This window comes from Gymnoscopelus braueri (genome assembly GCF_963280865.1).
Source record: "Gymnoscopelus braueri genome assembly, chromosome: 12".
NCBI classification, from domain to species: domain Eukaryota; kingdom Metazoa; phylum Chordata; class Actinopteri; order Myctophiformes; family Myctophidae; genus Gymnoscopelus; species Gymnoscopelus braueri.
In genome coordinates, this window is record NC_137614.1 from 52,645,376 (window position 1) to 52,669,877 (window position 24,502).

A 24,502-nucleotide genomic window follows, 5' to 3' on the forward strand; every position below is an offset into this window, starting at 1 on the left:
ACATGAAAAAAGTTTGAAAACCATTGATAATATAGCAACATAAGTAAAAAAAATAATAATAATAAACTTTAGGGGAAAAAAACTGTTAGGATTTAGAAGACGTTTGAAAAATCCCCAGAAGCAAATATTTGAGTTAAAAACTTTCGCTTTAAAAAAGTATATATATGTTCAAACTAAAGATTTGCACACATTTTCACGATAACAAATAAAAATAGCAGATCTACAAGCTCGTAGCGCGGCACTCGGTGCCGCGCTACGAGCTTGTAGATCTGCTTTTTTTATATAGCCAAAGAAATGTTAAAATGACACAGATGCGTTCCCGGTCTAAGAGGGTTAAAGTTTGAGTGCTTCTTCTCCACCATTAGACATAATGTATATTTTTGGCCACACTACATTATTATTGCTCTCCTCCCAACACATGAACGCCATTCAGGTTGAAAACTGGCGAAGCTTCCCTTTAACACTAAATTGTGATTATGAACAGGTCTGTCACAATTACTACATAAATCGCCTGATCGCAATTATTCGAGATAATTGCAATAATGTTTTGCATAATCGTCATAATCATCCGAATAATGAAATGGTAAAAAAAACTAAACAATCCACAGTAGCCGTTAGCTAAATAAATAAATAAATAAAGCATTTGTGCTAATTTCATGTTAATTTAAAGCTCCTAATCCAAACTCATATCTTCATCCTCCTCTTTCTTGTCTTTGGATTCCTCGTCTTCGTCGGGTTTAGTCTCCGTCTCCATGGCTTTGGCGAACGCTTCCACATCTGTGGGAAAAACAAATTCCACTGATCAGTTTTGATCAATAGATTCGTAAGCCTTAAAGGGGTTCTAGGCACCTTCAGAGATCAAAAAAATAAATAAACTGTTGTCAAACAGTTAGTACCGTTGACTGACAACCCCTTCAGCCAATCAGCAGCTCCTTTTCCCAACCACCAGCCATATGACGCAAGGGGACTTTAGAAGGGGCCGTGCTGAAAATATTCGTGCTTTATTCGGATACATGCGTGTCACTGCCCGCCCCCGACGGTTCTCTGGATTTTTATTTTTAAATAGGCTCTGTCATGATTAAATGACCACATATATGAAGTTAAACAACTAAATTCTATCCAAACGCTATCTTAAAAGTAAATTCCGTGCCTCAAAAAAGAAGTTTGAGAGCGTTTTAAAGTTTTAAAACCGAAAGTAAAAACACTGCAGAGAAAACAATGGCTGCCGTTCCATTTTTGTCGGCTGCACTCGGTTCCATTCGGTTTCACTCGAACAGTTCACACGGATTTCAGAAAGAGGACTGTTTCAAAGCAGGAAAACACCCAGCATCATTATATAGTGGCTGATAGAGGGGGAAAAATGCAAAATATATATATATATATATATTTTTTTTTTTAATTTAGGCTTAAGTTGCCTAGTATACATTTAAAGGAGTAGTTCAACTACTCCTTTAAAGGGATATTTCACTTTCAAACAGCGTTCATTTTGTCATCTAAAACTATGACGAAAAATCATACTACCTTTCTTTTACTGACGAAATTTAAATAAAATTTAACACAAACTGAGCTAAAACTATGACTAAATATACTGAATTTCGTCAATAAAAAGTAGACTAAAATGCTAGGGAGGGACTAGTAGAGGAGAGATCCAGTAGAACTAAAGACAAGTCATTGCATGATAGGTGTCGCTCTCCAAAAATAGCCGATCGTGTTGTGAGCTTGCAAATCGGCTATTTTCGGCACACAGCTAAGTCAGAATCGGGCATTACGACGCCATCACGGCCCCGCCAAAACACATTTTAGTCGACTGAATCAACTGTAGATTTAGTCGACCAAAATCTTATGATATTTAGTCAACTAAAACTAGAGTAAAAGTGTGACTTTTACTCTAGTCTAGAGTCAGTCGTACCTCCTTTGTTGGCTGCTTCCACAGCCTCTGCAGGCAAACCAAACTGATTCATAAGAGGACCCAGCTGTCCTGATGCCAGAGCACTGCTGAACATACTCATAGCCTGAAATAGATACATATTATGATTAATATCATTATTAACTAGAAAATGTGCTCCTCGGAGCACAAGTCTCCGCCAGCAGACCCGTGCTATTTTAATAGCACGGGTCGTCTTGGTAGAACGGGTCGTCTTGGTAGAATGCGCGTGGTTTTTGGTGTTCTGCAGGGGCGACTGAATATGTAGTGTCTGCATCTAAAAAATGTTCTTCTTGAAGCAATGTATCATATGGGAGTCCTCGTAATTGACTGGTTTGTTCAAATGCTTGTCTGTCTTCTTCATCTTCATTGTCTTGAACAGTTTCAGCAGTTGATTGGTGTGTTTGATCTATGTCAATTTTCTCTAGTGCTACATAGTGTATTTGATCAAGGTGGCCAATTGTTACAGTATTAGGACTTCTGCCTTGTTTTGGGGTCAATTGAACTCTATAGTCATTTTCTGTGTTACTATTGTAGATAAGTATGTTGATATTCAGCATGTTTACCACAGCATTTATTGCAATATTGTCGGCCCAATCGTTTTTGCGTATCTTTTCAATTATCAATTTCATTTCTTGCTGCTGTTGGAATATGAACTCAGGTGAATCAATTGGATATTCTTCAGCATTAGGCAATGCGAGAAATTGCATATAGTCTTTCTGGATCACTGGGTTTTCTAGAAAGGTAACCAATTGTGTGCGCATGTCAGCACCTGTGATAGTTTGTATACCTGCTATCTCAAGGGTGGTTGCTACAGCATGATAACATTGTTTACATAGAAGCAATCTATCATATGGGAGTCGTCGTAATTGACTGGTTGATTGACTGAAACAAGTTTCATGAAGGCAATACGTTGACTTATCAACCTTTCTTCTAACGGGTGCAAGTCCTGCAGTTCTCGGGGTATGGGGTCGAGTAATAAGTTGTTAGCCCAAGCCTGTGTAGGGAGTTTCCCAAGTTTAATGGCCCGATGACACGTGTGGCACATCCAAGTGTTGTTTTGCTTGATTGCAGTTGGGTTTTTGCCTAGGAGACTTACAATATCTATCGTTCCTGTATAATTTCCAGGTTTAAACTCTGCCACTGATTCTCTGTAGAGCATTCGTTCACAGGAACCACAGACATAATTGGGTCCACTTTCGGACATCTTCTTTAAGAATGCGAGAGCAGCTTCATTAACTTCTAATTCTTGTGATCTGTATCGTTTCTTCTTACTCGTGTTATGTGCTTGTTGATGTTGTCTTTCATTATTTAAATACTCTGACCAGTTCCTTTTTTTCCTTTCGATGTTCTCTTCAGACTCTTCTACTTTTTCTTCCAGAGATTGTAGCAATCTTTGCTGTGTCATATTGTAAGCATTCATGGCTAGTCTTCGTCTTTTGTCATTTAGCGATTTTTTGTCTCTGATTAATTTCATTCTTTCTTTATGATTCTTAGCTCTGTTTAATTGAAGCAATGCTCTGTTTACATTGAAGCAATCTATCATATGGGAGTCGTCATAATTGACTGGTTTGTTCAAATACTTGTCTGTCTTCTTCATCTTCATTGTCTTGAACAGTTTCAGCAGTTGATTGGTGTGTTTGATCAGCTTTGGCCTTCTGCGCCTTTGTTTGACCAATGTTAGGTGTTCTCAGAGGGACACACACACGCACGGATGGGTGATTTGGACTAGAAGATACTGTTCCAATCAAGACTGATTGATCCTGTCTTACCTCGCTTCAAAAACGTAAACGGTTTTTTGAAGTGACACACCTATTTATAGAATTGTATTTCGTCATGCATTCCTCTAGCCAATCAAAGGCATTGGTGTCAACATATTAATACGTATTAAGATTTCGGTCTTGTTGTGGGATCAATTCAACTCTAGTCCTCTTCTGTGTTACTGTTGTAGATGAGTATGCTTTCTTAGCTTTGGCCTTCTGCGCCTTTGCTTGACCAATGTCAGGTGTTCTCAAAGGGACACACACACGCACGGACGGGTGATTTGGACTAGAAGATACTGTTCCAATCAAGACTGATTGATCCTGTCTTACCTCGCTTCAAAAACGTAAACGGCTTTTTGAAGTGACACACCTTTTTATTATAGGATTGTATTTCGTCATGCGTCCCTCTAGCCAATCAGAGACATTGATGTCAACATATTGACACGTATTAAGAGTTCGGCTTTGTTGTGGGATCATTTCAACTCTAGTCCTCTTCTACGTTACAATTGTAGATGAGTATGCTTTCTTAGCTTTGGCCTTCTGCGCCTTTGCTTGACCAATGTTAGGTGTTCTCAGAGGGAAACACACACGCACAGACGGGTGACTTGGACTTACTGAAGGTACTGTTCCAATCAAGTCTGATTGATCCTGTTTTACCTCACTTCAAAAAGTAGGGGCTTTTTGAAGTGACACACCTATTTATAGAATTTTATTTCGTCACGCGTCCCTCTAGCCAATCAGAGGCATTGGTGTCAACAAATTGACACGTGTCACGTGGAGCTTGCCCAATGTTAGCTTGGCTAACAATGTTTGCTCACACAAAGCGAAAACATATTCTCCACCTTCGGCGGAGACAATGAACATACTCATAGCCTGAAAAACATACATTAATATTATTATTACTGCTCAAAAAAAGTTCGGAAACTTAACTTCGGTCAATTATTTCTCCCCTTTAATAATACCAATTGGTATTGTGTTTTATATAATTTTTATCGTTGATTAGTCACCTTTACAACGAGGTACAGCTTGTAAGGATCGGGCATTGGTGGAATGAGCAACACAGCTAAACGTGTGGGTAGCGCCTCCAAAAAATGTGCCAAAATCACCCAATATGCTTCTGTTGGTAATCACTCTTGTTTTGAGCAACCTGCCAGCACACACCTGCTGAGAGGTGTGTGCCAGTAGTCACAGGTGTGTGACTGCCTCACAGGTGAGTGACTGGCACCTGAACATGGGTTCTGCACCTTTGTTGAGTTTGTGTTGATGCTCCAAGCAACAACACTGCCCCCATGGAAAGATGCCACGTTTGTCCCTTCAGGATGAGGCCTGTGCAATAGGGCAAGTGAAGCTGGTGTTCCGTTATGCAGAGTGACAGCATTATTTGGTGTCAGCCCTGGTACCATTTGCAAACTTAAGACCAAGTTCTGTGAGACTGGTGAAGTCAACAAGGAAGACAACAACCCAAGACCCCTTGCTTCACTGAGGAACCATAGATTTACTGGCAATATTTGCACAACGGTACCAAAGATAGATGTGAAAGTTGCAGGACCCATGCTCAGGTGCCAGTCACACACCTGGCTGTGACTGGCACACACCTGCCTGCAAATGGTACCAGGGCTGACATCAAATAATGTGTAATCTGCGTAACAGCTTCACTTGCCCTATTGCACAGGCCTTATCCTGAAGCTACACATGTGGCATCTTTCCATGGGGGCAGTGTTGCTGCTTGGAGCATCAACACACACTCAACAAAGATGCAGAACCCATGTTCAGGTGCCAGTCACTCACCTGTGACTGCTGGCACACACCTCTCAGCAGGTGTGTGCTGGCAGGTTGCTCAAAGCAAGAGCGATTACCAACAGAAGCATATTGGGTGATTTTGGCAATTTTTTTGGAGGCGCTACCCACACGTTTAGCTGTGTTGCTCATTCCACCAATGCCCGATCCTTACAAGCTGTACCTCGTTGTAAAGGCGACTAATCAACGATAAAAATTATATAAAACACAATACCAATTGGTATTATTAAAGGGGAGATATTATTGACCGAAGTTACGTTTCCGAACTTTTTTTGAGCAGTAAAACATTTCAGTACTTTTCCCACCACTGTGTGTGTGTGTGTGTGTGTGTGTGTGTGTGTGTGTGTGTGTGTGTGTGTGTGTGTGTGTGTGTGTGTGTGTGTGTGTGTGTGTCCTGGGCATGAAGTTAAACTGCCCCGTTGTAACTACCATGGTCAATGTAGTACTGTAGGTGCAGTGGATGCAAGCACCAAGCAGCAGTGCAAGACTAAGAACTTTGTTTCCTCTGGTGATCCAGCCTAGAGGACATTATACCCACGGACTGGTTGTTGGAGGGTTTCAACAACTTGGGATGGATGGATGGATGCCCAAAGACCAGGCAGAAAGGCTGGTTAAAGTATTGTCTGTTTCTGCTGCCATATGAGGAGGAGCCGCTGCTACTTGGAGTGCTGAGTGACATGTGTGTTGTATCATGAGGACATATGATGAGTAACATGTTGTATCATGAGGACATACTGTATATCCATGAGTTTGTGAATGTAACCTTTACTGACCCTACAATATGTGTGTCCCTGTATGTGTTCCCTGTGTGTGGACATGAATACATTGTTAAACTGTGTGTGTTTGTGTGTGTGTGTGTGTGTGTGTGTGTGTGTGTGTGTGTGTGTGTGTGTGTGTGTGTGTGTGTGTGTGTGTGTGTGTGTGTGTGTGTGTGTGTGCTCATACCTGTTGGAACTGTGGGGAGCTCAGTGTGTTGGTCAGCTCCTCAGAGCTCTGGGTCAGAGTCTCTCCAGAGGGGAGGTAAGGCATCAGTCTCTGCTGGACCTCATCGTTGGCCAGGATGGGGGCCATGACCTCTGGGGTCAGCACGCTGGCCAGGTCCACTGTGCGCACACACACACACACACACACACACACACACACACACACACACACACACACACACACACACACACACACACACACACACACACACACACACACACACACACACACACACACACACATTAAAACCATTCAACATAAAGGACACTATTCTGTGTGTGTAGCGCTGCTTGCTACTGATAGGCTGTGGTCTGTATGTTTCAGTAGACTAAAGTCAGGACTGTATTTGCTCATAGAACATACATGGTCAACTGGCGGCCCGGGGGCCACATGCGGCCCCCACCTTCACTTAATGCGGCCCGCAGGTTAATATCAGAATACTGATATATTACATTACATTACATTACATTACAGTCATTTAGCAGACGCTTTTATCCAAAGCGACTTACAATAAGTGTATTCAACATAGGTAGGGAACGAAAACTACTAATCACCAGAAGTCTTTAAAAAAAACAAGCAACCAAGAGTATACCTAGCGCTAAGGTAAAAGTGCAATATATCAGCTACCTATTTCCTTAAACAGATGAGACAAAATAGCTAAATCAAATGAGCATGAGCTAAAACAAATAAGTGTATCGACTAAACAAGATCCAATAAACAATACAACAATAGAAAACAAGCGTTCGTACAACTAGTTAATAACAAGTAGGCCAGGCAGAGAGGAAGGGTAGTGTTTCCTGAAGAGGTGAGTTTTCAGCCTGCGGCGAAATATGGGCAGTGACTCTGCTGTCCTAACATCAGTGGGAAGTTCATTCCACCACTGTGGGGCCAGAACAGAAAAGAGTCGTGACCGTGTGGATCGGCCAGAAGGACCCTTGAGTGACGAGGCAATCAGTCGCCCCGAGGTGGCAGACCGAAGTGGTCGGGCAGGGGTGTAGGCATCGACCATAGCCCGGAGGTAAGAAGGAGCTGTTCCTTCCATATATTATTGATTTCAGCTGTTATGATTCCAAACATGCAAACATGACCCTCTTTAATTACTTCAGTCTATATTATTAGTTTAATGACTTTTTACAATATATTTGTATATTCAAGTTCATAAACTTAAGTATAACTAAATGCATTTGAAATCCAATTCCAAAAAAGAATTCAGGATTCCAATTACAAAATAGCAAAAATAGCAGATCTACAAGCTCAAAACGTGTCGTTTTAAGCTTGCAGATCAGCTAATTTTGCTACTTTTGTGTGAAATACTAGAATGATGAAGTACGGCATTAATTTACTTGAATTAATTTGAAATATAGTGGCCCTCTCCATCATCAAAGTTGCATCACCCCTGTCGTAGAACATGTATTTACAGTAGTTTGCTGTGATTCTTGCTCTTATTTGTATATATATTTTTGCACTGGATTTGCTGTGATTTGACGTATGGGCTGGACTGCTCTATCGAAACTCAGCAATAGTAACTTAAGATTCAGAGCATTATAACAGCTAGAATCAACTTTTTTCCACATATATTATGTTCCCTGTTCATTTCTGCATGAATCTTAGTAACTTAATCTTAATCACTTAGGCTCACAAGGCGACGCATTGTGAGCTTGCAGCAAGATGTGTGAGCTGTTGTGACAGAAGAAGGGTGTCCTTATGGAATACGCGTTCGGTGCACCCTAGGGTGCCATGACGCAAGTCCAGGAGTGCTGCAGAATACTTTGATAATATTTGGAATGCATCAGTATCACTTCAGTTAGACACTTAGATCCTCTATACTTAACACATCGGGTGCCAAACACGGTCTGAACCGTGTTTTCAGTCCCTTTTGTTTTTTTCGTTTTTTTCCACACGGGAGGGGCTGGAGCAGCTCTGGAATCACCCACGGTGATTCTGAGAAGGAAGGGCCTTATAGATCACCGTGCCAAAAAACATGGCATACATACAATATTATGACTCATTTTGTATGCGCGATCGCTGCGCCATTGTGACCCGCATGAAAGATGTTATCGTTCCAGGCGTTAGCCAGGACCATCGTGCAAAATGCACGCATGCTTTGTTTCACATGGAATGCTCATCGTGGAGTCTACAGCTTAAACAGCGCCGCGCAGCTCAATGGTGAGATTTCTGGCACCGAACGTAATCTGTTATTATAAAATTCTGGCACCGAATGTGTTAATAAAAACGGACCTGAGTTGCACTGTACTTTTTTCGATCTACTCCAAACCTCTTTAACAAAAATAGCCAATCTACAACCCGTTGTCGGCTTGTAGATCAGCTATAAACTATTTTTGAATTGAATTGAACTGCATTGTAGATCGGCTATTTTTGCACAATGAGGGATGCTTGGGTTCATGTTTTTAATAATAATAATAATAATTTTCATTTTCCTGTTTTGTATATATATTTTTTCTCTCTTCACACCAGTAACCTGAAAGCTGATTGTATGACATTCTGTATAGTAGTGTGTATATCTGTCTGTCTCATCATGATTTGTGTGCATGGGGTTCTCATCTTAACTCTTTAACTGCCAGAGTATATATGTTACAGGGTTTTTGGAGAATCAGGGTGATTGAAGAAGGCGCGCTCGTTTTTACCACCCACCCAGCAATTCTGTAGAAGCAACACTAGAGGGAGCCACAATCCAGGCTTGTGCACAAGCACATATGGCCACGACCACACACACACACACACACACGCGCGCACACACACGTGCACGCGCTCATGCTTTTTTTGGTTTATTGAAAGCAGGACTGTTAAGATACTTTTATTGTGTTCTGGCTTTTCACACACACACACACACGCACACACACACACACGCGCACACACACACACACAGTGATCCATGAAAATAACTATTCTGTCCCTATCGGTTTACAACTCGAACGGCGCTGTGTCGACTAGCAGAGCATCGGCCGGTCAGCGCGGACACTCGCGAGGGCGTGCCTCCTCGGCCTCAAGCTCTGCTGAGTCGGCGCGCCTCCGTCATGGACAAGCGTGTGCGGGTGAACGCGTGTTCAGCGTTCCCGTAGCGTAGCTTCCTGGTTGCTATGTGGGGGGGAACAACAAAAGACAGGTCCGCGTCGGCGCATCAAAGCCCCGCCTCTCTGCGTTCTCCTTCTCCTCGGAGGAGGAGAAGGAGGACGGTTTATTACGTGAGGCTCGCGAGGAGGAGGAGGAGGAGGCTCCTCCTCCTCCTCCTCGCGAGCCTCGCGTAATAAACCCCCGCCTCGCAGCGCCGCGTCCTCCTCCTCCTCCTCCTCGCGAGCCTCGCTAATAAACCCTGTCTCGAAAAGCCCCGCCTCGCCCCGAAGCCCCGTGCCTAAAAACGAGCTCTCTGTCTTCAATCACCCTGGTTCTCCAAACACCCTGTGACATATACACAATCTACCCCCTTCCCTGCCATAGAAAATACATTGCAAAAATAGGTCAAATGTGAATTTTGTCTCCGTTTATTTTTTAACATTGAAGTGAATGGAGCAAAAAATCTTCGCATCGCGTTATCTCCTGCTTCCTTTGTGATAAACGAAAAATTTAAAAAGCCAAAAATCTCGTTTTTCTCGTCGACGGCTGGCTGAGCCATGCAGAGAAAAACGAGAAATCTCGTCAATGGCAGGTAAAGAGTTAAACAAGCTGCGTGCTTAACTGAGTCTTCCAGTTTAGTAGACCTTGTATTGTGAATTTTGTACTTCCATGTACTGTGATTCTCATGTCTTACTAAATAAAAGTACATCAATCAATCAATCAATGATTGTTTTCAGAGGGCGTTCCTTACCTCCTTGTCCACTAGGGGGCACATTCATGGTGGCCAGGATGCTCTGCAGGTCACTGAGCTGGATGGGCTGGGTGGGGCTGCCGCCGCCCGCCGTCAGGGAGGGCGCGGCGGGCGTGGAGGGGGTGGTGGCCGTGGGAGAGCCCGCCCCCGTGCCCGCCGAGGGCGTGATGGGCGTGGTGGGAACCTGGGAGGAGCCTAGCCGAGTGGTGGTGGAGGTGGAGGTGGGCGTGACCGCCGTGGATGGACTGAGAGAGAGAGAGAGAGAGAGAGAGAGAGAGAGAGAGAGAGAGAGAGAGAGAGAGAGAGAGGGGTAGAGGGTGAGAGGCCAGAACATCAGTCACTGTTATCCATTATTAATTCCAAATTCTGCTCATTGATTCCGGTTCTTATCAATTCCCTAGTGCATTATGGGTCTTCTCAACAAGTCATTTTATGCTGGTGTGACGCTCCGAAAACAGACGATCTACAAGCTCACAACGCACCGCAGAGAGATCTTGTAGATCGGCAATTTTTGGTACACAGTTAAGTATAAATCAGGCATAAATCAGGCATATATATATACATATACTGTATAGCGCCTTTCTTAAACCCAAGGACGCTTTACATCAAAACAATGAACAACTAACAGACAAATGAACAACTATATGCCATAAGCCTGAGAGAATAGGTGTCTTTTCAAGGCAGCTTTAAAAGAGTCCAGTGTTGGAGCATGGCGAATCCCTATTGGGATGGAGTTCCACAGGGTGGGGGGCCTGGGGGCTGCCACACTGAAGGCTCTGTCCCCGAAGGTTCGCTTGTTTGCGTTGGGGACAGAGAGGAGGTCCAAGTCTGTGGACCGCAGGGTCCGTGACCGAGTCGGTTTATGGAGTAGGCTTGAGAGGTACTGTGGAGCGAGGGCATTTTGACATTTGTAGGTAAGAAGGAGGAGTTTGTAATGGATGCGGAATTGAACAGGAAGCCAGTGCAGTTGTTTACGTGTAGGGGTGATGTGCTGCCAAGGCTTGGTGCAGGTGAGAACTCTGGCAGCTGAATTTTGGACATACTGGAGCCTATCCAGGTATTTGTTTGGGAGCCCAAACAGGACTCCATTGCAGTAGTCCAGACGGGAGGTTACAAATGAATGAATGAGGGTCTCAGCCACAGAATCAGAGAGTGAGGGACGGAGTCTAGAGATGTTCTTGGGGTGGAAGAAGGCCGATTTGGTTATGGATTTGATGTGTGACTGGTAGGAGAGGGTTGAGTCCAGAATAATGGTTGCGGACTTCCAGAGATGGAGATAAGGAGCTGGCATCGACATGGAGTAGAACATCTCCAATCTTCTTGAGCAGTGCCTTGGGAGCCACAACCATGAGCTCTGTTTTTGAACTGTTTAGTTTGAGAAGGTTAGTGGTCATCCAGGCTTTTATTTCAGTGATGCAGTTGACTAGGGACTGGGGGGGGAGCTGACTGGAAGGTGTGGTGCTCAGATACAGTTGAGTATCGTCGGCATAGCAGTGGAAGCTTAGTCCATGGTGGCGAATAATCTGACCCAGGGGGAGCATGTATATGGTGAACAGTAGTGGACCAAGTACGGAACCTTGCGGCACGCCGTGTTTGACTGGGGCTGGGTGTGATCTGGAAGAGTTGACAGTGACAAACTGTTGTCTGTTGGAGAGGTATGACTGGAACCAGGCGAGGGCTGTGTCCGTGAGGCCAAGATAGGTGGAGAGGCGGTCCAGGAGGACCAACTCAGTGACCATCAGAGCATCCACAGCAGTGAAGGAGGAAAGACGGCACGTTGGGAGGCAGGCAGCGACATGAGGCGTCAGGTGTCCTGAGGCCGAGGTGTGTGTGGAGTGGGGGAGGCAGGTGCCAGGAGCTGTTGGTGGATGGAGTCCACTTTAGCTTGGAAGAAGTCCAAGAACCTGATGCAAAGGTCGGGGGAACCTGAGGAGTTTGGGACACTGAGGGGGCGTAGTAGTCGATTAATGGTAGAGAACAACAGCCTGGGGTTGTTCTGCTGAGAGCCAATAAGAGTGGAATAGTTGGGTTTTGGTCCGGGAGAGAGCATCATTGTAGGCATCTACATGGTCTTTGTAGATCAGACGATGGACAGTGAGGCCGGTTCGTTTGTAGAGCCTCTCCAGCCGCCGGCCAGTGGCCTTCAAGGTGCGGAGTTCAGGAGTGTACCAGGGGGCAGGACGGTTGAAGGAGACAGTCCGGGTTATCAGGGGGGGAGTAGAAGTAAAAGTCTTGAAATGGGGAGTCAAATGTGACTAAAACAAAATGGATTCTATTCTATTCAAAAGACTCTGGTTAAAAGTACATTAAAATGTGCTGTCAGAATGAACAGTGGGATGAACTGAACACTGTGAAATCCTCAGTGTTCATTTAACTGTGTTGTACAAATGGTGCAGTACTCTCTGTTACCTGGTGGAGGCGTTGCTGGCTGCAGGAGCACTGCTGCCCAGGAGGCTGGCTAGTCCTGGACCTGCTAGAGCTCCAAGACCACCTGCACGCACGGCGCGCGCACACACACACACACACACACACACACACACACACACACACACACACACACACACACACACACACACACACACACACACACACACACACACACACACACACACACACACACAGGAATGTTATTTCGGTGATGTGAGACAAGTTCAGGTGTGTCTTTGTACTGAATGAAGTGTAATCAGTGTGATTACATTGTGTTAAAGAGCCACATCCATAATCATATTTACAATACTATTTATTCATAATGAAGTGCTGAACAATGACATTTTTGTGTGTCTTACCGAGCCCGCCCAGTCCGGTTGGACCAATCAGCTGCATGAGCTGGTTGTGACTCATATTACCCAGCAGGCTCTGCAGACCGCCCTCGCCTGTCAATCAAAACAACAACAACAATACTTATATCACTAGAACTACACAGTAGCTGTCAATCAGGGCAGTGGGGTCTGGGGACCCCCAGGGGTCCTTGAGGAGGTACAGGACTAACTCTTCAGAGTGTACAAAGTGTTTACCGAAGACAAACAGTACATCTCTGCTTACACAGTTCTATACATTCATTGTGAAAACATTACAGCAACACATTGATATATATAAAAAAGAAATGTGCTTCCACTTTTACTTTTACTTGTACTTGCAATTAAGTATTTTTAAAAGCATGTACTTTTGAATACTTAAGTATATTTTAAACGCAATTACTTTTGTACTTTTACTCGAGTAAAATTTTGACTGAGCTACTTTTACTTTTACTTTTTTTTTTGTAAATTTGACCATTAGTATCTGTACTTTAACTCAAGTACTGGGGTTGAGTACTTTGTCCACCACTGGTATTTTGAAGCTGCAATCCATGACCTTTTTAGTGAATAAAAGGTTATTTTGACCAATGTATATGTTTGAGTATTTTTTTATACAACATAACTATTATTTAAGACCGTGGCGGCGAGGGACAAGAGCAGGTCTCCTCGTAAGGACAACAAAACGTGGATATAAACCTGCACTGCCTTCAATCCTGCTAGCGAACGTTAGATCTCTGTGTGAATCAAGAACTGTGACCACTATGGACGACTTACTAGCGCGCGTAAAGTATAACAGTGAGACAAGGAACACGTCCATTGTGGTGCTAACAGAGACGTGGCTAACGGAGTTAGCATCTGATTCTTCTATCACTCCTCCTGGCTTCACCGCGTAGAGGAAAGACAGAGACCCTGTACTCAGCGGTAAGCAACGTGGGGGGGGAGTTTGTGCCTTGATCAACAACAACTGGTGCAAAGATGTTAAAATCCTAGATAATCACTGCTCACCAGACCTTGAACTTTTAATCATAGCCTGCCGTCCTTTCTACCTACCACGCGACTTCAGCATTGTGATTGTAGCCGTTGTTTACATTCATCCTGGAGCTAATAAGGACACAGCTATGAGGGAATTACACCAGGCGATCAGTGCACAAGAAAATCGCCACCCGGACTGCGCAGTCATCTGCCTAGGCGACTTCAACCGGACAGACTTAAAAAAGGTCTTTCCCAAATTCCACCAGCATGTCGCCTGCAGTACCCGTGGTGACAATATTCTTGACCACTGCTACACGCCCTTCAAGGATGGATACAAAGCCCTCCGACGCCCACCGCTAGGAAGCTCTGACCACGACGCCATCCAGCTGCTACCTGCCTACAAACAGAGGCTAAAAAGGGAGCCGGTCGTTGAGAAGGAAATCCGAATCTGGTCTGAGGACACAGACGCTATGCTACAATCCTGCTTCTACCAGACTGACTGGGGGATGTTTAAGAACGCCGCTGGGAATAACATCAACGAACTCTCAGACTCAGTCACTGGCTTTATCAGTAAGTGCATAGATGACATAGTCCCAAAAAACACAGTTCGGATCTATCCCAATCAGAAACCATGGATGGACAGCGGAGTACGTGCACATCTGCATGAACGGGATGCTGGTTTCAAATCTGGCGACGTGGAAACGCGCAACACGACGCGCGCGGCCCTAAACAGCGCCATCAGGAAGGCGAAAAAGGCCTACACAAAAAAGATGCAAGACAAACTCAGCAATGGCGACATCAGGAGCACATGGCAGGCGGTACACACCTTGACAGACTGCAAAACAAGAACCAGAAGCGAGGTGAACCCGCCTGCCTGCCTCCCCAACGAACTGAACACTTTCTACGGCCGGTTTGAGATCAGCTCCAACCGCGGCAGCCAAGCGGGGCCATCAGCAGCACCAGCAGAGGACAACCCTCTAACCATCTCGGAGAGAGAAGTGCGTACAGCCTTCACACGGGTCAACATCCACAAGGCAGCCGGACCTGATGGGATTCCAGGCCGGGTCCTTAAGACATGTGCAGACCAGCTGGCGGGTGTCTTCGCTGACATCTTTAACCTCTCCCTCTCCCTGGCTGTGGTCCCTGCAGGGTTCAAAATGTCAACCATTGTGCCCATTCCCAAAAAGGCCAAAGTGACATGCCTGAACGACTGGAGACCTGTTGCTCTCACCCCGATCGTCAGCAAGTGTTTCGAGAAACTGGTGAGGGAATACATCAGCTCCACGCTACCTGCCTCGCTGGATCCGTGGCAGTATGCATACCGCAAAAACAGATCCACCGACGACGCTATTGCCATGGCTCTCCACACCGTCCTCTCGCACATGGACAACAAGCTGCTGAAGGACAAATATGTACGTATGCTGTTCGTGGACTACAGCTCAGCATTCAACACCATTGTCCCAGCAATACTTGACAAAAAGCTCAGAGACCTAGGGCTACACCCAAGCACGTGCGACTGGATACAGGACTTCTTGTCCAACCGACATCAGGTGGTGAGAATGGGCAGCATCACATCCGACCCCCTGACCCTCAACACCGGAGCACCCCAGGGATGCGTGCTGAGCCCCCTCCTCTACTCCCTGTACACGTATGACTGCATAGCCACACATGTCTCCAACACCATCATAAAGTACGCGGACGACACGACAGTGATAGGCCGAATCGTCAACAACGACGAGTCTGACTACAGAGAGGAGATCAAATCTCTAGCACGCTGGTGCCGGGAGAACAACCTCTCTCTTAACGTCGACAAGACCAAAGAACTGATCGTGGACTTCAGGAGGCCGCGGAGAGACCATGCGCCCATCCTCATCGACGGTGCTGCAGTGGAAAGGGTCAGCGAGTTCAAGTTCCTCGGAGTACACATCGAGGAGGACCTCAAATGGGAGACGCACTCCACACACGTGAGGAAAAAGGCTCAGCAGCGACTGTACTGGCTCCGCCGCCTGAAGAAGCTCGGAGTAGGACGTCGCATCCTCAGGCTGTACTACAACAGTTCTGTCGAAGGCATCCTAACAGGCTGTGTCACGGCCTGGTACGGGAACTGCACTGCCCGAGAAAAGATCAGCCTACAACGAGTAGTGCGATCGGCAGAGCGGATAATGGGAATCGAGCTCCCAGCGCTCCAGGAACTGTACAAAAAGCGGTGCGTGCTCAAAGCCAAGCGCATCATCAAGGACAAGCACCACCAAAGTCACAGACTGTTCAACCCCCTACAACGACCGCGACCGGGCAAGGGGCTCTACCGCAGTATCAAGAGTTCCACCACCAGATACTGGTGTAGTTTCAATCCGGCTGCTGTCAGAATGCTGAATGGGGAATAAGCCTGAATGAGGCATAGGCCTTGTTCAGCAGCCTGACAACAGGCAGCGCAGACTTTTTTTTCTGGCTCTTCCTGAACACACCTGTGGATTATACCAGGGACAATGACTTGGACTTTAGCCCCCCCTCGGACACACCTGTGGACTACACCAGGTACAAATGACCTTTTGTTGCACTCTCTCAAGGAGCTACTTGCGGATTATACTAGGGTCAGTCCACTCTAGGTGGACACGCACTGACCTTTTGCACCTTAATCCCTTGTATAACGCACTGACTTTTTTTTTTTGGTCTTTTTTATTGTGCTCCTTTTCCTCTAAGCACCTTAACGTCCATTGTCTATCATGCACAGTATAAGTATAACATGCACAGTATACAATACATTGCTGCTATGCTCAGGCACCTTAGTTTAGTTTTGTTTAGTTTTTATTATCTCAGGTAATTTGTAAATATGTAGATAACTTGTCTGGCCTTCTGTTGCTCTCTTGTTTTGATCTCCTTCCCACTTACCCCCCACCCTCTTCCTCTTCTTCTTCTCCCCCCCCCCTCTTCTTTCTATGGAAACTAACGTTGCGATGGGAACGATGTACAAAAAAGAATTTCACCCACTTTTTTACCTTGTAAACCTGTGATGTGACAATAAAACTGATTCTGATAACTGTGGTTGTAGTAGATGATCTCCCTTATTGAGACATTTGATCATCCTGTGGTCTGGCATGACACCTACTGGTTGACAAGTGGTACTGCATTCAGCTCAAAAGCTTATTTTCTAGGGATGTAGCAAAACCAAAAACTGACGATACTACGATAATATCCCCATAACAACGATAATATCCCCATAACAACGATAATATCCCCATAACAACCATAATATCCCCATAACAACCATAATATCCCCATAACAACGATAATATCCCCATAACAACCATAATATCCCCATAACAACCATAATATCCCCATAACAACAATAATATCCCCATAACAACGATAATATCCCCATAACAACCATAATATCCCCATAACAACCATAATATCCCCATAACAACCATAATATCCCCATAACAACCATAATATCCCCATAACAACCATAATATCCCCATAACAACCATAATATCCCCATAACAACCATAATATCCCCATAACAACCATAATATCCCCATAACAACGATAATATCCCCATAACAACGATAATATCCCCATAACAACCATAATATCCCCATAACAACCATAATATCCCCATAACAACCATAATATCCCCATAACAACGATAATATCCCCATAACAACCATAATATCCCCATAACAACCATAATATCCCCATAACAAGTCCACAACAATACTAATATTTATCATGATGTACAGTATGAGCGATGATGCTCCAAATGTTCCACTTAATATGACCTGCTCAGAATAGGGATGCTATGGTTTATAAGGCCCTCATTGGAAACAAGTCCGCAAGGACTTTCATGAACGGACCTGTTAGACAAAGTATTTTAAATGTAACTGTGCAGTTTAAATTTTTTTTGCCTAATAAAATATTCAATCAATCAATCATAATGACATACAATCTGCTATTTTCAAACAGTTTAGTACTTTTACTTTTGTTACTTTAAGTATATTTTGATGCCAATACTTTTGTACTTTTACTCAAGAAACATTTTGAACACAGGCCTTTTACTTGTAACAGAGTATTTTTATATTGTGGTATTTTTACTTTTACGTAAGTAAAATATCTGAGTATCTTCTTCAGTGATACTTCAGATACTGAGTATCTTCTTCCACCACTGTTTTTTTGCTTCTCTTTAGCTTGTGTCTCTTGGCAGCCACTGTTTGACTAAAAGCTGGACCCCAGGTTCCTTGAGGGGGTTCCAAATGGACCCTTATGGGTGTGTAACTCTGAGAGTGTACAAATGGAACCAAATGGACCCGTACGGGTCCATTTGGTTCCATTTGTACACTCTCAGAGTTATGGGAGTCCTTGAAATGAAAAGGTTTGAGAACCACTGTGCTACACGAAATGGAACAAAAAGATGTATTTACTGTACTGTACCTCCCAGGGCAGAGAGGTCGTGCCCCCCGCTGCCCCCGCTGCCCAGCGCCCCAGGCATGGGGGGGTTGTTCAGATACTCGTTGACCTTACGGCAGAACTCCTCGTCCTTGTCCGTTTTGGGCTCCTGGTGTCAGGAAGAAAAAAAAAACACACATTCTAGATCAGTTCCGTGGAACCAGTGACCTCATCCCTCATCACATCTAGAGAGTCAAATCAGTTCATTTATCCATTTGTACATTTTAATTCAGTTGTCTCCCCCCCCATTCTTACAACCCCCCAAACTCACACACACACACATTCAAACACACACACATTTGAAATATGTATTCATAACCACATAGGAGCACAAAGGATATCAACACTAACAGTGCAGCCAGACAATAATGCATTGAATGAGACATTATCACCTTTTATCAGACCATTGAATGGGTGAAGTAGGCGACATACTGACCTACCCGCCATTTATCAGACCATTCATCTGGGTGTTAATATCAGGACCTACTGACACTGACTTAAAAAGTCCAGTTTTGGTTTTGGTTTGGGACCATGACGGAGGCGCGCTGTCTCAGGCGAACTGGAGCCACGTGAGGGACCACCGAGTGAGCTAAAGTGAGCGAGTTGCCGTCCCGAACGTTGTGGCGTTCGCCTGAGCCTACTCAGCACCGTTGGAGTTATGTACCGATAGAGTTATGTACAGATAGAGTTATGTACCGATAGGCACAGAATGGTAACTCATGTTGTGGGGACTGCTCTCCCTCAGAGTAGGTCAGTAGCTCCTGATTACGCCCAATGAATGGTCTGATAAATGGCGGGTAGGTCCGTATGTCGCCTACTCGCCCATTCAATGGTCTGATAAAACGTGATAATGTCCCATTCAATGCATTGATAGCATTGGAAGCCGGTGGTCAGACATGGTTTCATGGATAAAGGAAAACAACGCCTCCTCCACATTTAGTATAGGCTACCTCCAGACAGACAAGTAATCAGACACTCACCTGCATCCAGAAGAACAGCCTCTTGGATCCGGCCTTGAACTTCAGAACATAAACCCTGCCGGTGGTACACTGGCTGACCCGCTTGAACTCACAGTCATCAGGGAAGATGATCAGGTCCTAATCAATCAATTATTATCATTAACAGACAGCAAGATGATCAGGTCCTAATCAATTACATTCATTATTATCATTAACATAAAAGCAAATGAGGAGGGGGAGGGAGAGAGAGAGAGACAGACAGACAGACAGACAGACAGACAGACAGACAGACAGACAGACAGACACATGAGCTTTTAAATCTGTTATTTCTGCCTATAATGACATGCCCAAAATGGGGATGGATTAATAATCAATAATTGTATAAAAAATATTCTTTAATTATTTTTTTTACTTCTTTACATCTACAGTTAGATATTAATTCCCATTGAAACTGCCGCCGATTTTCCCTTTTTCCCCTGTAAATATAGCTGTTTGTATTTGTTGATGCTTTATCCCTTAACTGTACCGTCCTGCCGTTTACATTTTTCACCAATAAAAAGTATTCTATCAATCAATCAAACGCCTGTAAAATGTGACAATAAAGTTGGTTCTGATTTAGATATGGATATATTTTTGTATAATGATCAAATGTATGAATTAGTAGTTTATATGAACGTACATCGTCCACGTTGGCCGTGGTCCGGTCCTTCCAGCAGAAGTGGATGAGGGAGTCGTCTGTCTGCTGGATGTACACCTGACCTTTGCGTTTGTCCGGGGTCACCGTGCTGCCCTTCATGGTCATCTTCCCGGCACGGAACTCCACCAGATACTTACTGGAGGATCCACGAGAACCTGACACCAGGCTGGGGAACAACGCTCCAGACGCCATGAGGAAGGAGAAGAGGAACGCTGGAGAGAATATAGTTAGAGTTATAACCACTGTATTATAATGTATATAATATCTAGAGCAGGGGTCTTCAACCTTTTCAGCCCAAGGACCCCCTAGCTGAGAGAGAGATGAAGCAGGGACCCCCTAGCTGAGAGAGAGATGAAGCAGGGACCTCCACTACATATTGTATAAAATTGTGTTGCAGATTAAACCTCACTAAACACTTGATTTCGTCAGTGTTGTGTGAACTAATGTTGTTTTTTCACTTAAAACCTCAATACTTGGTAATCTTGATCATTGGCTTTGTACTTGATCTGATCTTTTTTCCCTCCACACCAAATCTCTTTGCCGAAAATAGCCGATCTACAAGCTCTATCTAAAAAGTTCCTATCACACAAAGATTTGGTGGTAACTCTGAGGACCCCCTAGGGGTCCCTGACCCCCTGTTGAAGACCTATAGCTTGATCAACCCCGGCTGGGTCACCTGGGCGAGGGTGTATGTTGTTGCGAGACCCGAAACACCCGTCCCCTAGGCTACAACACTGATTACTTATATAACCACTGTATTACAATGCGTTGTAAGTCATATGTTTTGGTTGAAACAAATTGTTTTGTTTAAAACTAAAAACAGCTCTATGTTGTGATAGTAATCACTGCTATAGAGTATTTGTTCAGTAACAGTGTTAAATAGCTCTATATTGTGATAGTAATCATTGCTATAGTGTTTGTTCAGTAACAGTGTTAAATAGCTCTATATTGTGATAGTAATCATTGCTATAGTGTTTGTTCAGTAACAGTGTTAAATAGCTCTATATTGTGATAGTAATCATTGCTATAGAGTGTTTGTTCAGTAACAGTGTTAAATAGCTCCATATTGTGATAGTAATCATTGCTATAGAGTGTTAGTTCAGTAACAGTGTTAACAGGACGTTCATGAAAGTCCTTGCGGGCTTGTTTCCAATGAGGGCCTGTGAGCAATTAGGGGTTAAGAGTCTTGCTCAGGGACAAATTTCATTTCATCGACACATATGCTGGCCTGGCCTGGAATCGTACCTTAGGCAACCAGGGCCTCTGGCTCCCTAGGCGGGCTCACTAACCACTCAGCTATGGCCGCCCCCCTAAATAGCTCTATATTGTGATAGTAATCATTACTATAGGGTGTTTGTTCAGTAACAGTGTTAAATAGCTCAGGAGTAACAGGAGTCTCTGTCTCTCCAGCTCTTTTATACACAAACAATGCAGGTACAAATTTTCAGGTGGGTTGCCAATTACATCCAATCAAAAGAGAGAACCAATTCACCAGCTTCAATTTGATAGTATTCTAGTTATGTTCTAATAATAATAATACATTTAATTTAATTTAAAGTGTGTCTATAATGACATGCCTAAAGTAGGCACTCCAAGATGAATGTGGTTATTTTGTTACTGGGTGGATGTTGACCCTTGGTGTTTAAAGCTATAGCACACAAATAGCCTGCTGTTTATCATGTGTTAGTTCTATATTATAATATAGAATACAATATAGAACCAAATGTCTTCCCTTAAATGTGTTTTCCATTTAACCATATAGTAGATTTTCTGTTAAAATCATCTTGACTGGCACTGTGTTTACATAGGAATATAAGTATTCTGATAATAAAACATATTCTTCTTAGAAATCAATAATATTCTCTTATAATAAACCGTTGGAACTATATGGAGCATCATCAGAGCCTTGTTCATTTTAATGACTCATAAAGGCAGTCATCTACCTAAATGACTATTCATATGTAAACACATGACCTACACAGACAATGATCATAGTAATCATATCATCATAAACATAAACAAATAAAAACATAAACATAAACATAAACATATAAAAACATAAACATAAACATACTCACATTGTTGTTGTGAATGAATGACCGTTAGCAGTGAGTGACAGACAAGCTTTTAGGAGCATGAGCTTGATGATTGGCTGACCGTTACCGTTGCTTCACTGTGATTGGTCAGAAGACACGCCAATCAAAATCACATCCGCACAGGTTCGGTAGAGAAGACACTGTGACTGCACACACACTACGTCTGAATAAATGTCAGTTTATTATTTTATTTATAATAATGGCAGGTCATAAAGAGTTGTATTTTTTTGCTGCAACATGATTTTATGAAGCATTAAATGATCAGTAAATTAAATAATCACGAGTCATCCATCCGGTGTTTATAGTCACGTGACGTCACGCAATGATGCTGAGGTGTTGTTGCATAAACTCTCCACTAATAAAATAAAATAAAATAAAATAAAATACATTCACCATCTGGAAGGAAAGAATGACTGCAATAGATACAAAAAACACCCAATACCGTCACCACCTGATGATGACAATGATATGTGATGAAGTATTAAATAACTCTATATTGTGATAGTAATCATTACTATAGATTATCTGTCAAAACCTCTAAAATAGCAAAGATAGCAGATAAACAACCAGTGATGCAACCAGCTGTGAGCTTGTAGGGGCCAGACTATTTTCATTATTCATGTGATGAAGTATAGTATATAGTATATAGGGCTTAAGTGTCACTTGTTTGTTACAGTCCTAGTGCAATGTGGCAGTGGTCCGGGGACCACCAGTGGTCCTTGAGGGGGTTCCAGGGGGTCCCCAGACAAATTAATAGTAGGGAACCAAATTGACCCTTGCTGTCTAACTCTGAGAGTGTACAACGGGTCCATTTGGTTCCATTTGTACACTCTCAGAGTTAAATTAACACTGATGATACTACAGTGTAGATTGGGACCCCCAAGAAATCAAAATGGTTGAGTCCCTGGCGTATCTTTTCAAATGGGGGTCCCTGGGCTAATGTGTGTCAATTTGGGGGTCCTTGATGCAAAAAAGGTTGCAATATGGGACAGCAGTGTGACAAGTTTACACAGAATCTACAACAGAAAAATACAGCAGTATCAGCCTTCTACCACAAGGGGTCACCGATGCGATGCGAGAGTGTGGCCTACTCTCTGGACCATTGGTTCTCAAAGTGGGGTCTGGGGACCCCCAGGGGTCCCCAGCTAAATGATGGATAGTAAGGAACCAAATGGACCCTTATGGGTCTGTAACTCTGAGAGTGTACAAATGGAACCGTTTGGTTACATTTGTACACTCTCTGAGTTCATTTAACATTGATTTTACAATATAAATTGGGGTCTCAGAGATATAAATGCCATTCAATGCGGGTCCGTAGCCTAATGCATGTCAAACTGGGGGTCCTTGAAATTAAAATGGTTGAAAATCACTGCTAGAGACGGAAAACTATTACGTTATGGGGGTCCCTGTCTGGCATATCTTTACAAATGGGGGTCCGCGGGCTAATAAGTGTTAAGTCGGGGGTCCTTGACATGAAAAAGTTTGAGAACCACTGATCTAGACAACACCAACTCGGGACTCCTGAATCGTTGCCCTCCACTCTCTCTCCTATCTAACATCAGGGTCTTTAGCTAAGCTGTCGCGCCGCAGTGTGTCTCAGTGTTGATTTAGACTGAAATTATGACGAAAAATGTTGGTTGACTACCTTTTTCACTTAAAAAAAACATTATTTTATGTTTGGTTGTGCTCGGGTGTTGCGCTCTGAAAATAGCAGATCTACAAGCTCACAACGCGTCGCGAGCTTGTAGATCGGCTATTTTCAGCATGCAACCAAGTGTAAAATCAGCCATTATGACGCCATCAAGGCACCACCAACATACATTATAGTCGACTAAATCAACTGTAGATTTAGTCGACTATAATCTTGATGATATTTAGTCGACTAAAACATTTCCGATGACTAAAACAAAATAAAAATTAGATGTCAAAAACAACACTGGTGTGTCTACAGTATGTAGGTGACTAGGTGGTCACTTCTTGCCTTTCCTGACTGTACCCTGGTATGGCTCCCATAGACAAGTAGCTCAATGGTAAACATGTCAGCACAGCAGGAAACCGGGTTCAAATCCGGGTCAGGAGAGGAAAGTTACATAGTGCAGCTTTAAAGGTAGGGTAAGTGAAAAAAAAAAAGTTTAAAAAAAAGCTTTTTGTTAAAAGGTTAAAGCACTATATTCTGATAGTAATCATTGCTATAGAGTGTTTGTTCAGTAACAGGAGTCTCCCCGTCTATCCAGCTCTTTAATAAACAG

General features: G+C 43.7%; 1 protein-coding gene across 1 annotated transcript; it reads right to left on the bottom strand.

Annotated features, from left to right (window-relative positions):
• Positions 1-267: 267 nt before the first annotated feature.
• LOC308097019 (proteasomal ubiquitin receptor ADRM1-like) lies at positions 268-20,357 on the bottom strand. The gene is made up of 9 exons (XM_080444577.1): positions 20,140-20,357; positions 19,482-19,598; positions 18,487-18,610; positions 13,078-13,164; positions 12,701-12,782; positions 10,292-10,536; positions 6,430-6,587; positions 1,910-2,012; positions 268-777 (listed from the first exon to the last, which is right to left on the bottom strand). The coding sequence occupies exons 1-9, from the start codon at positions 20,347-20,349 to the stop codon at positions 674-676; spliced, it is 1,230 nt and encodes a 409-aa protein (XP_080300703.1). The 5' UTR covers positions 20,350-20,357; the 3' UTR covers positions 268-673.
• Positions 20,358-24,502: the final 4,145 nt, after the last annotated feature.

Excerpts from the sequence above, each read along its gene's own strand:
- LOC308097019 (XM_080444577.1), bottom strand. The coding sequence starts at position 20,349 with ATGGCGTCTGGAGCGTTGTTCCCCAGCCTGGTGTCAGGTTCTCGTGGA. Across the intron at positions 19,599-20,139 it reads CCACGGCCAACGTGGACGAT|GACCTGATCATCTTCCCTGA; the intron begins GTACGTTCATAT and ends TTGATTGATTAG. Across the intron at positions 6,588-10,291 it reads GCCCCCTAGTGGACAAGGAG|TGGACCTGGCCAGCGTGCTG; the intron begins GTAAGGAACGCC and ends GTGTGCGCACAG.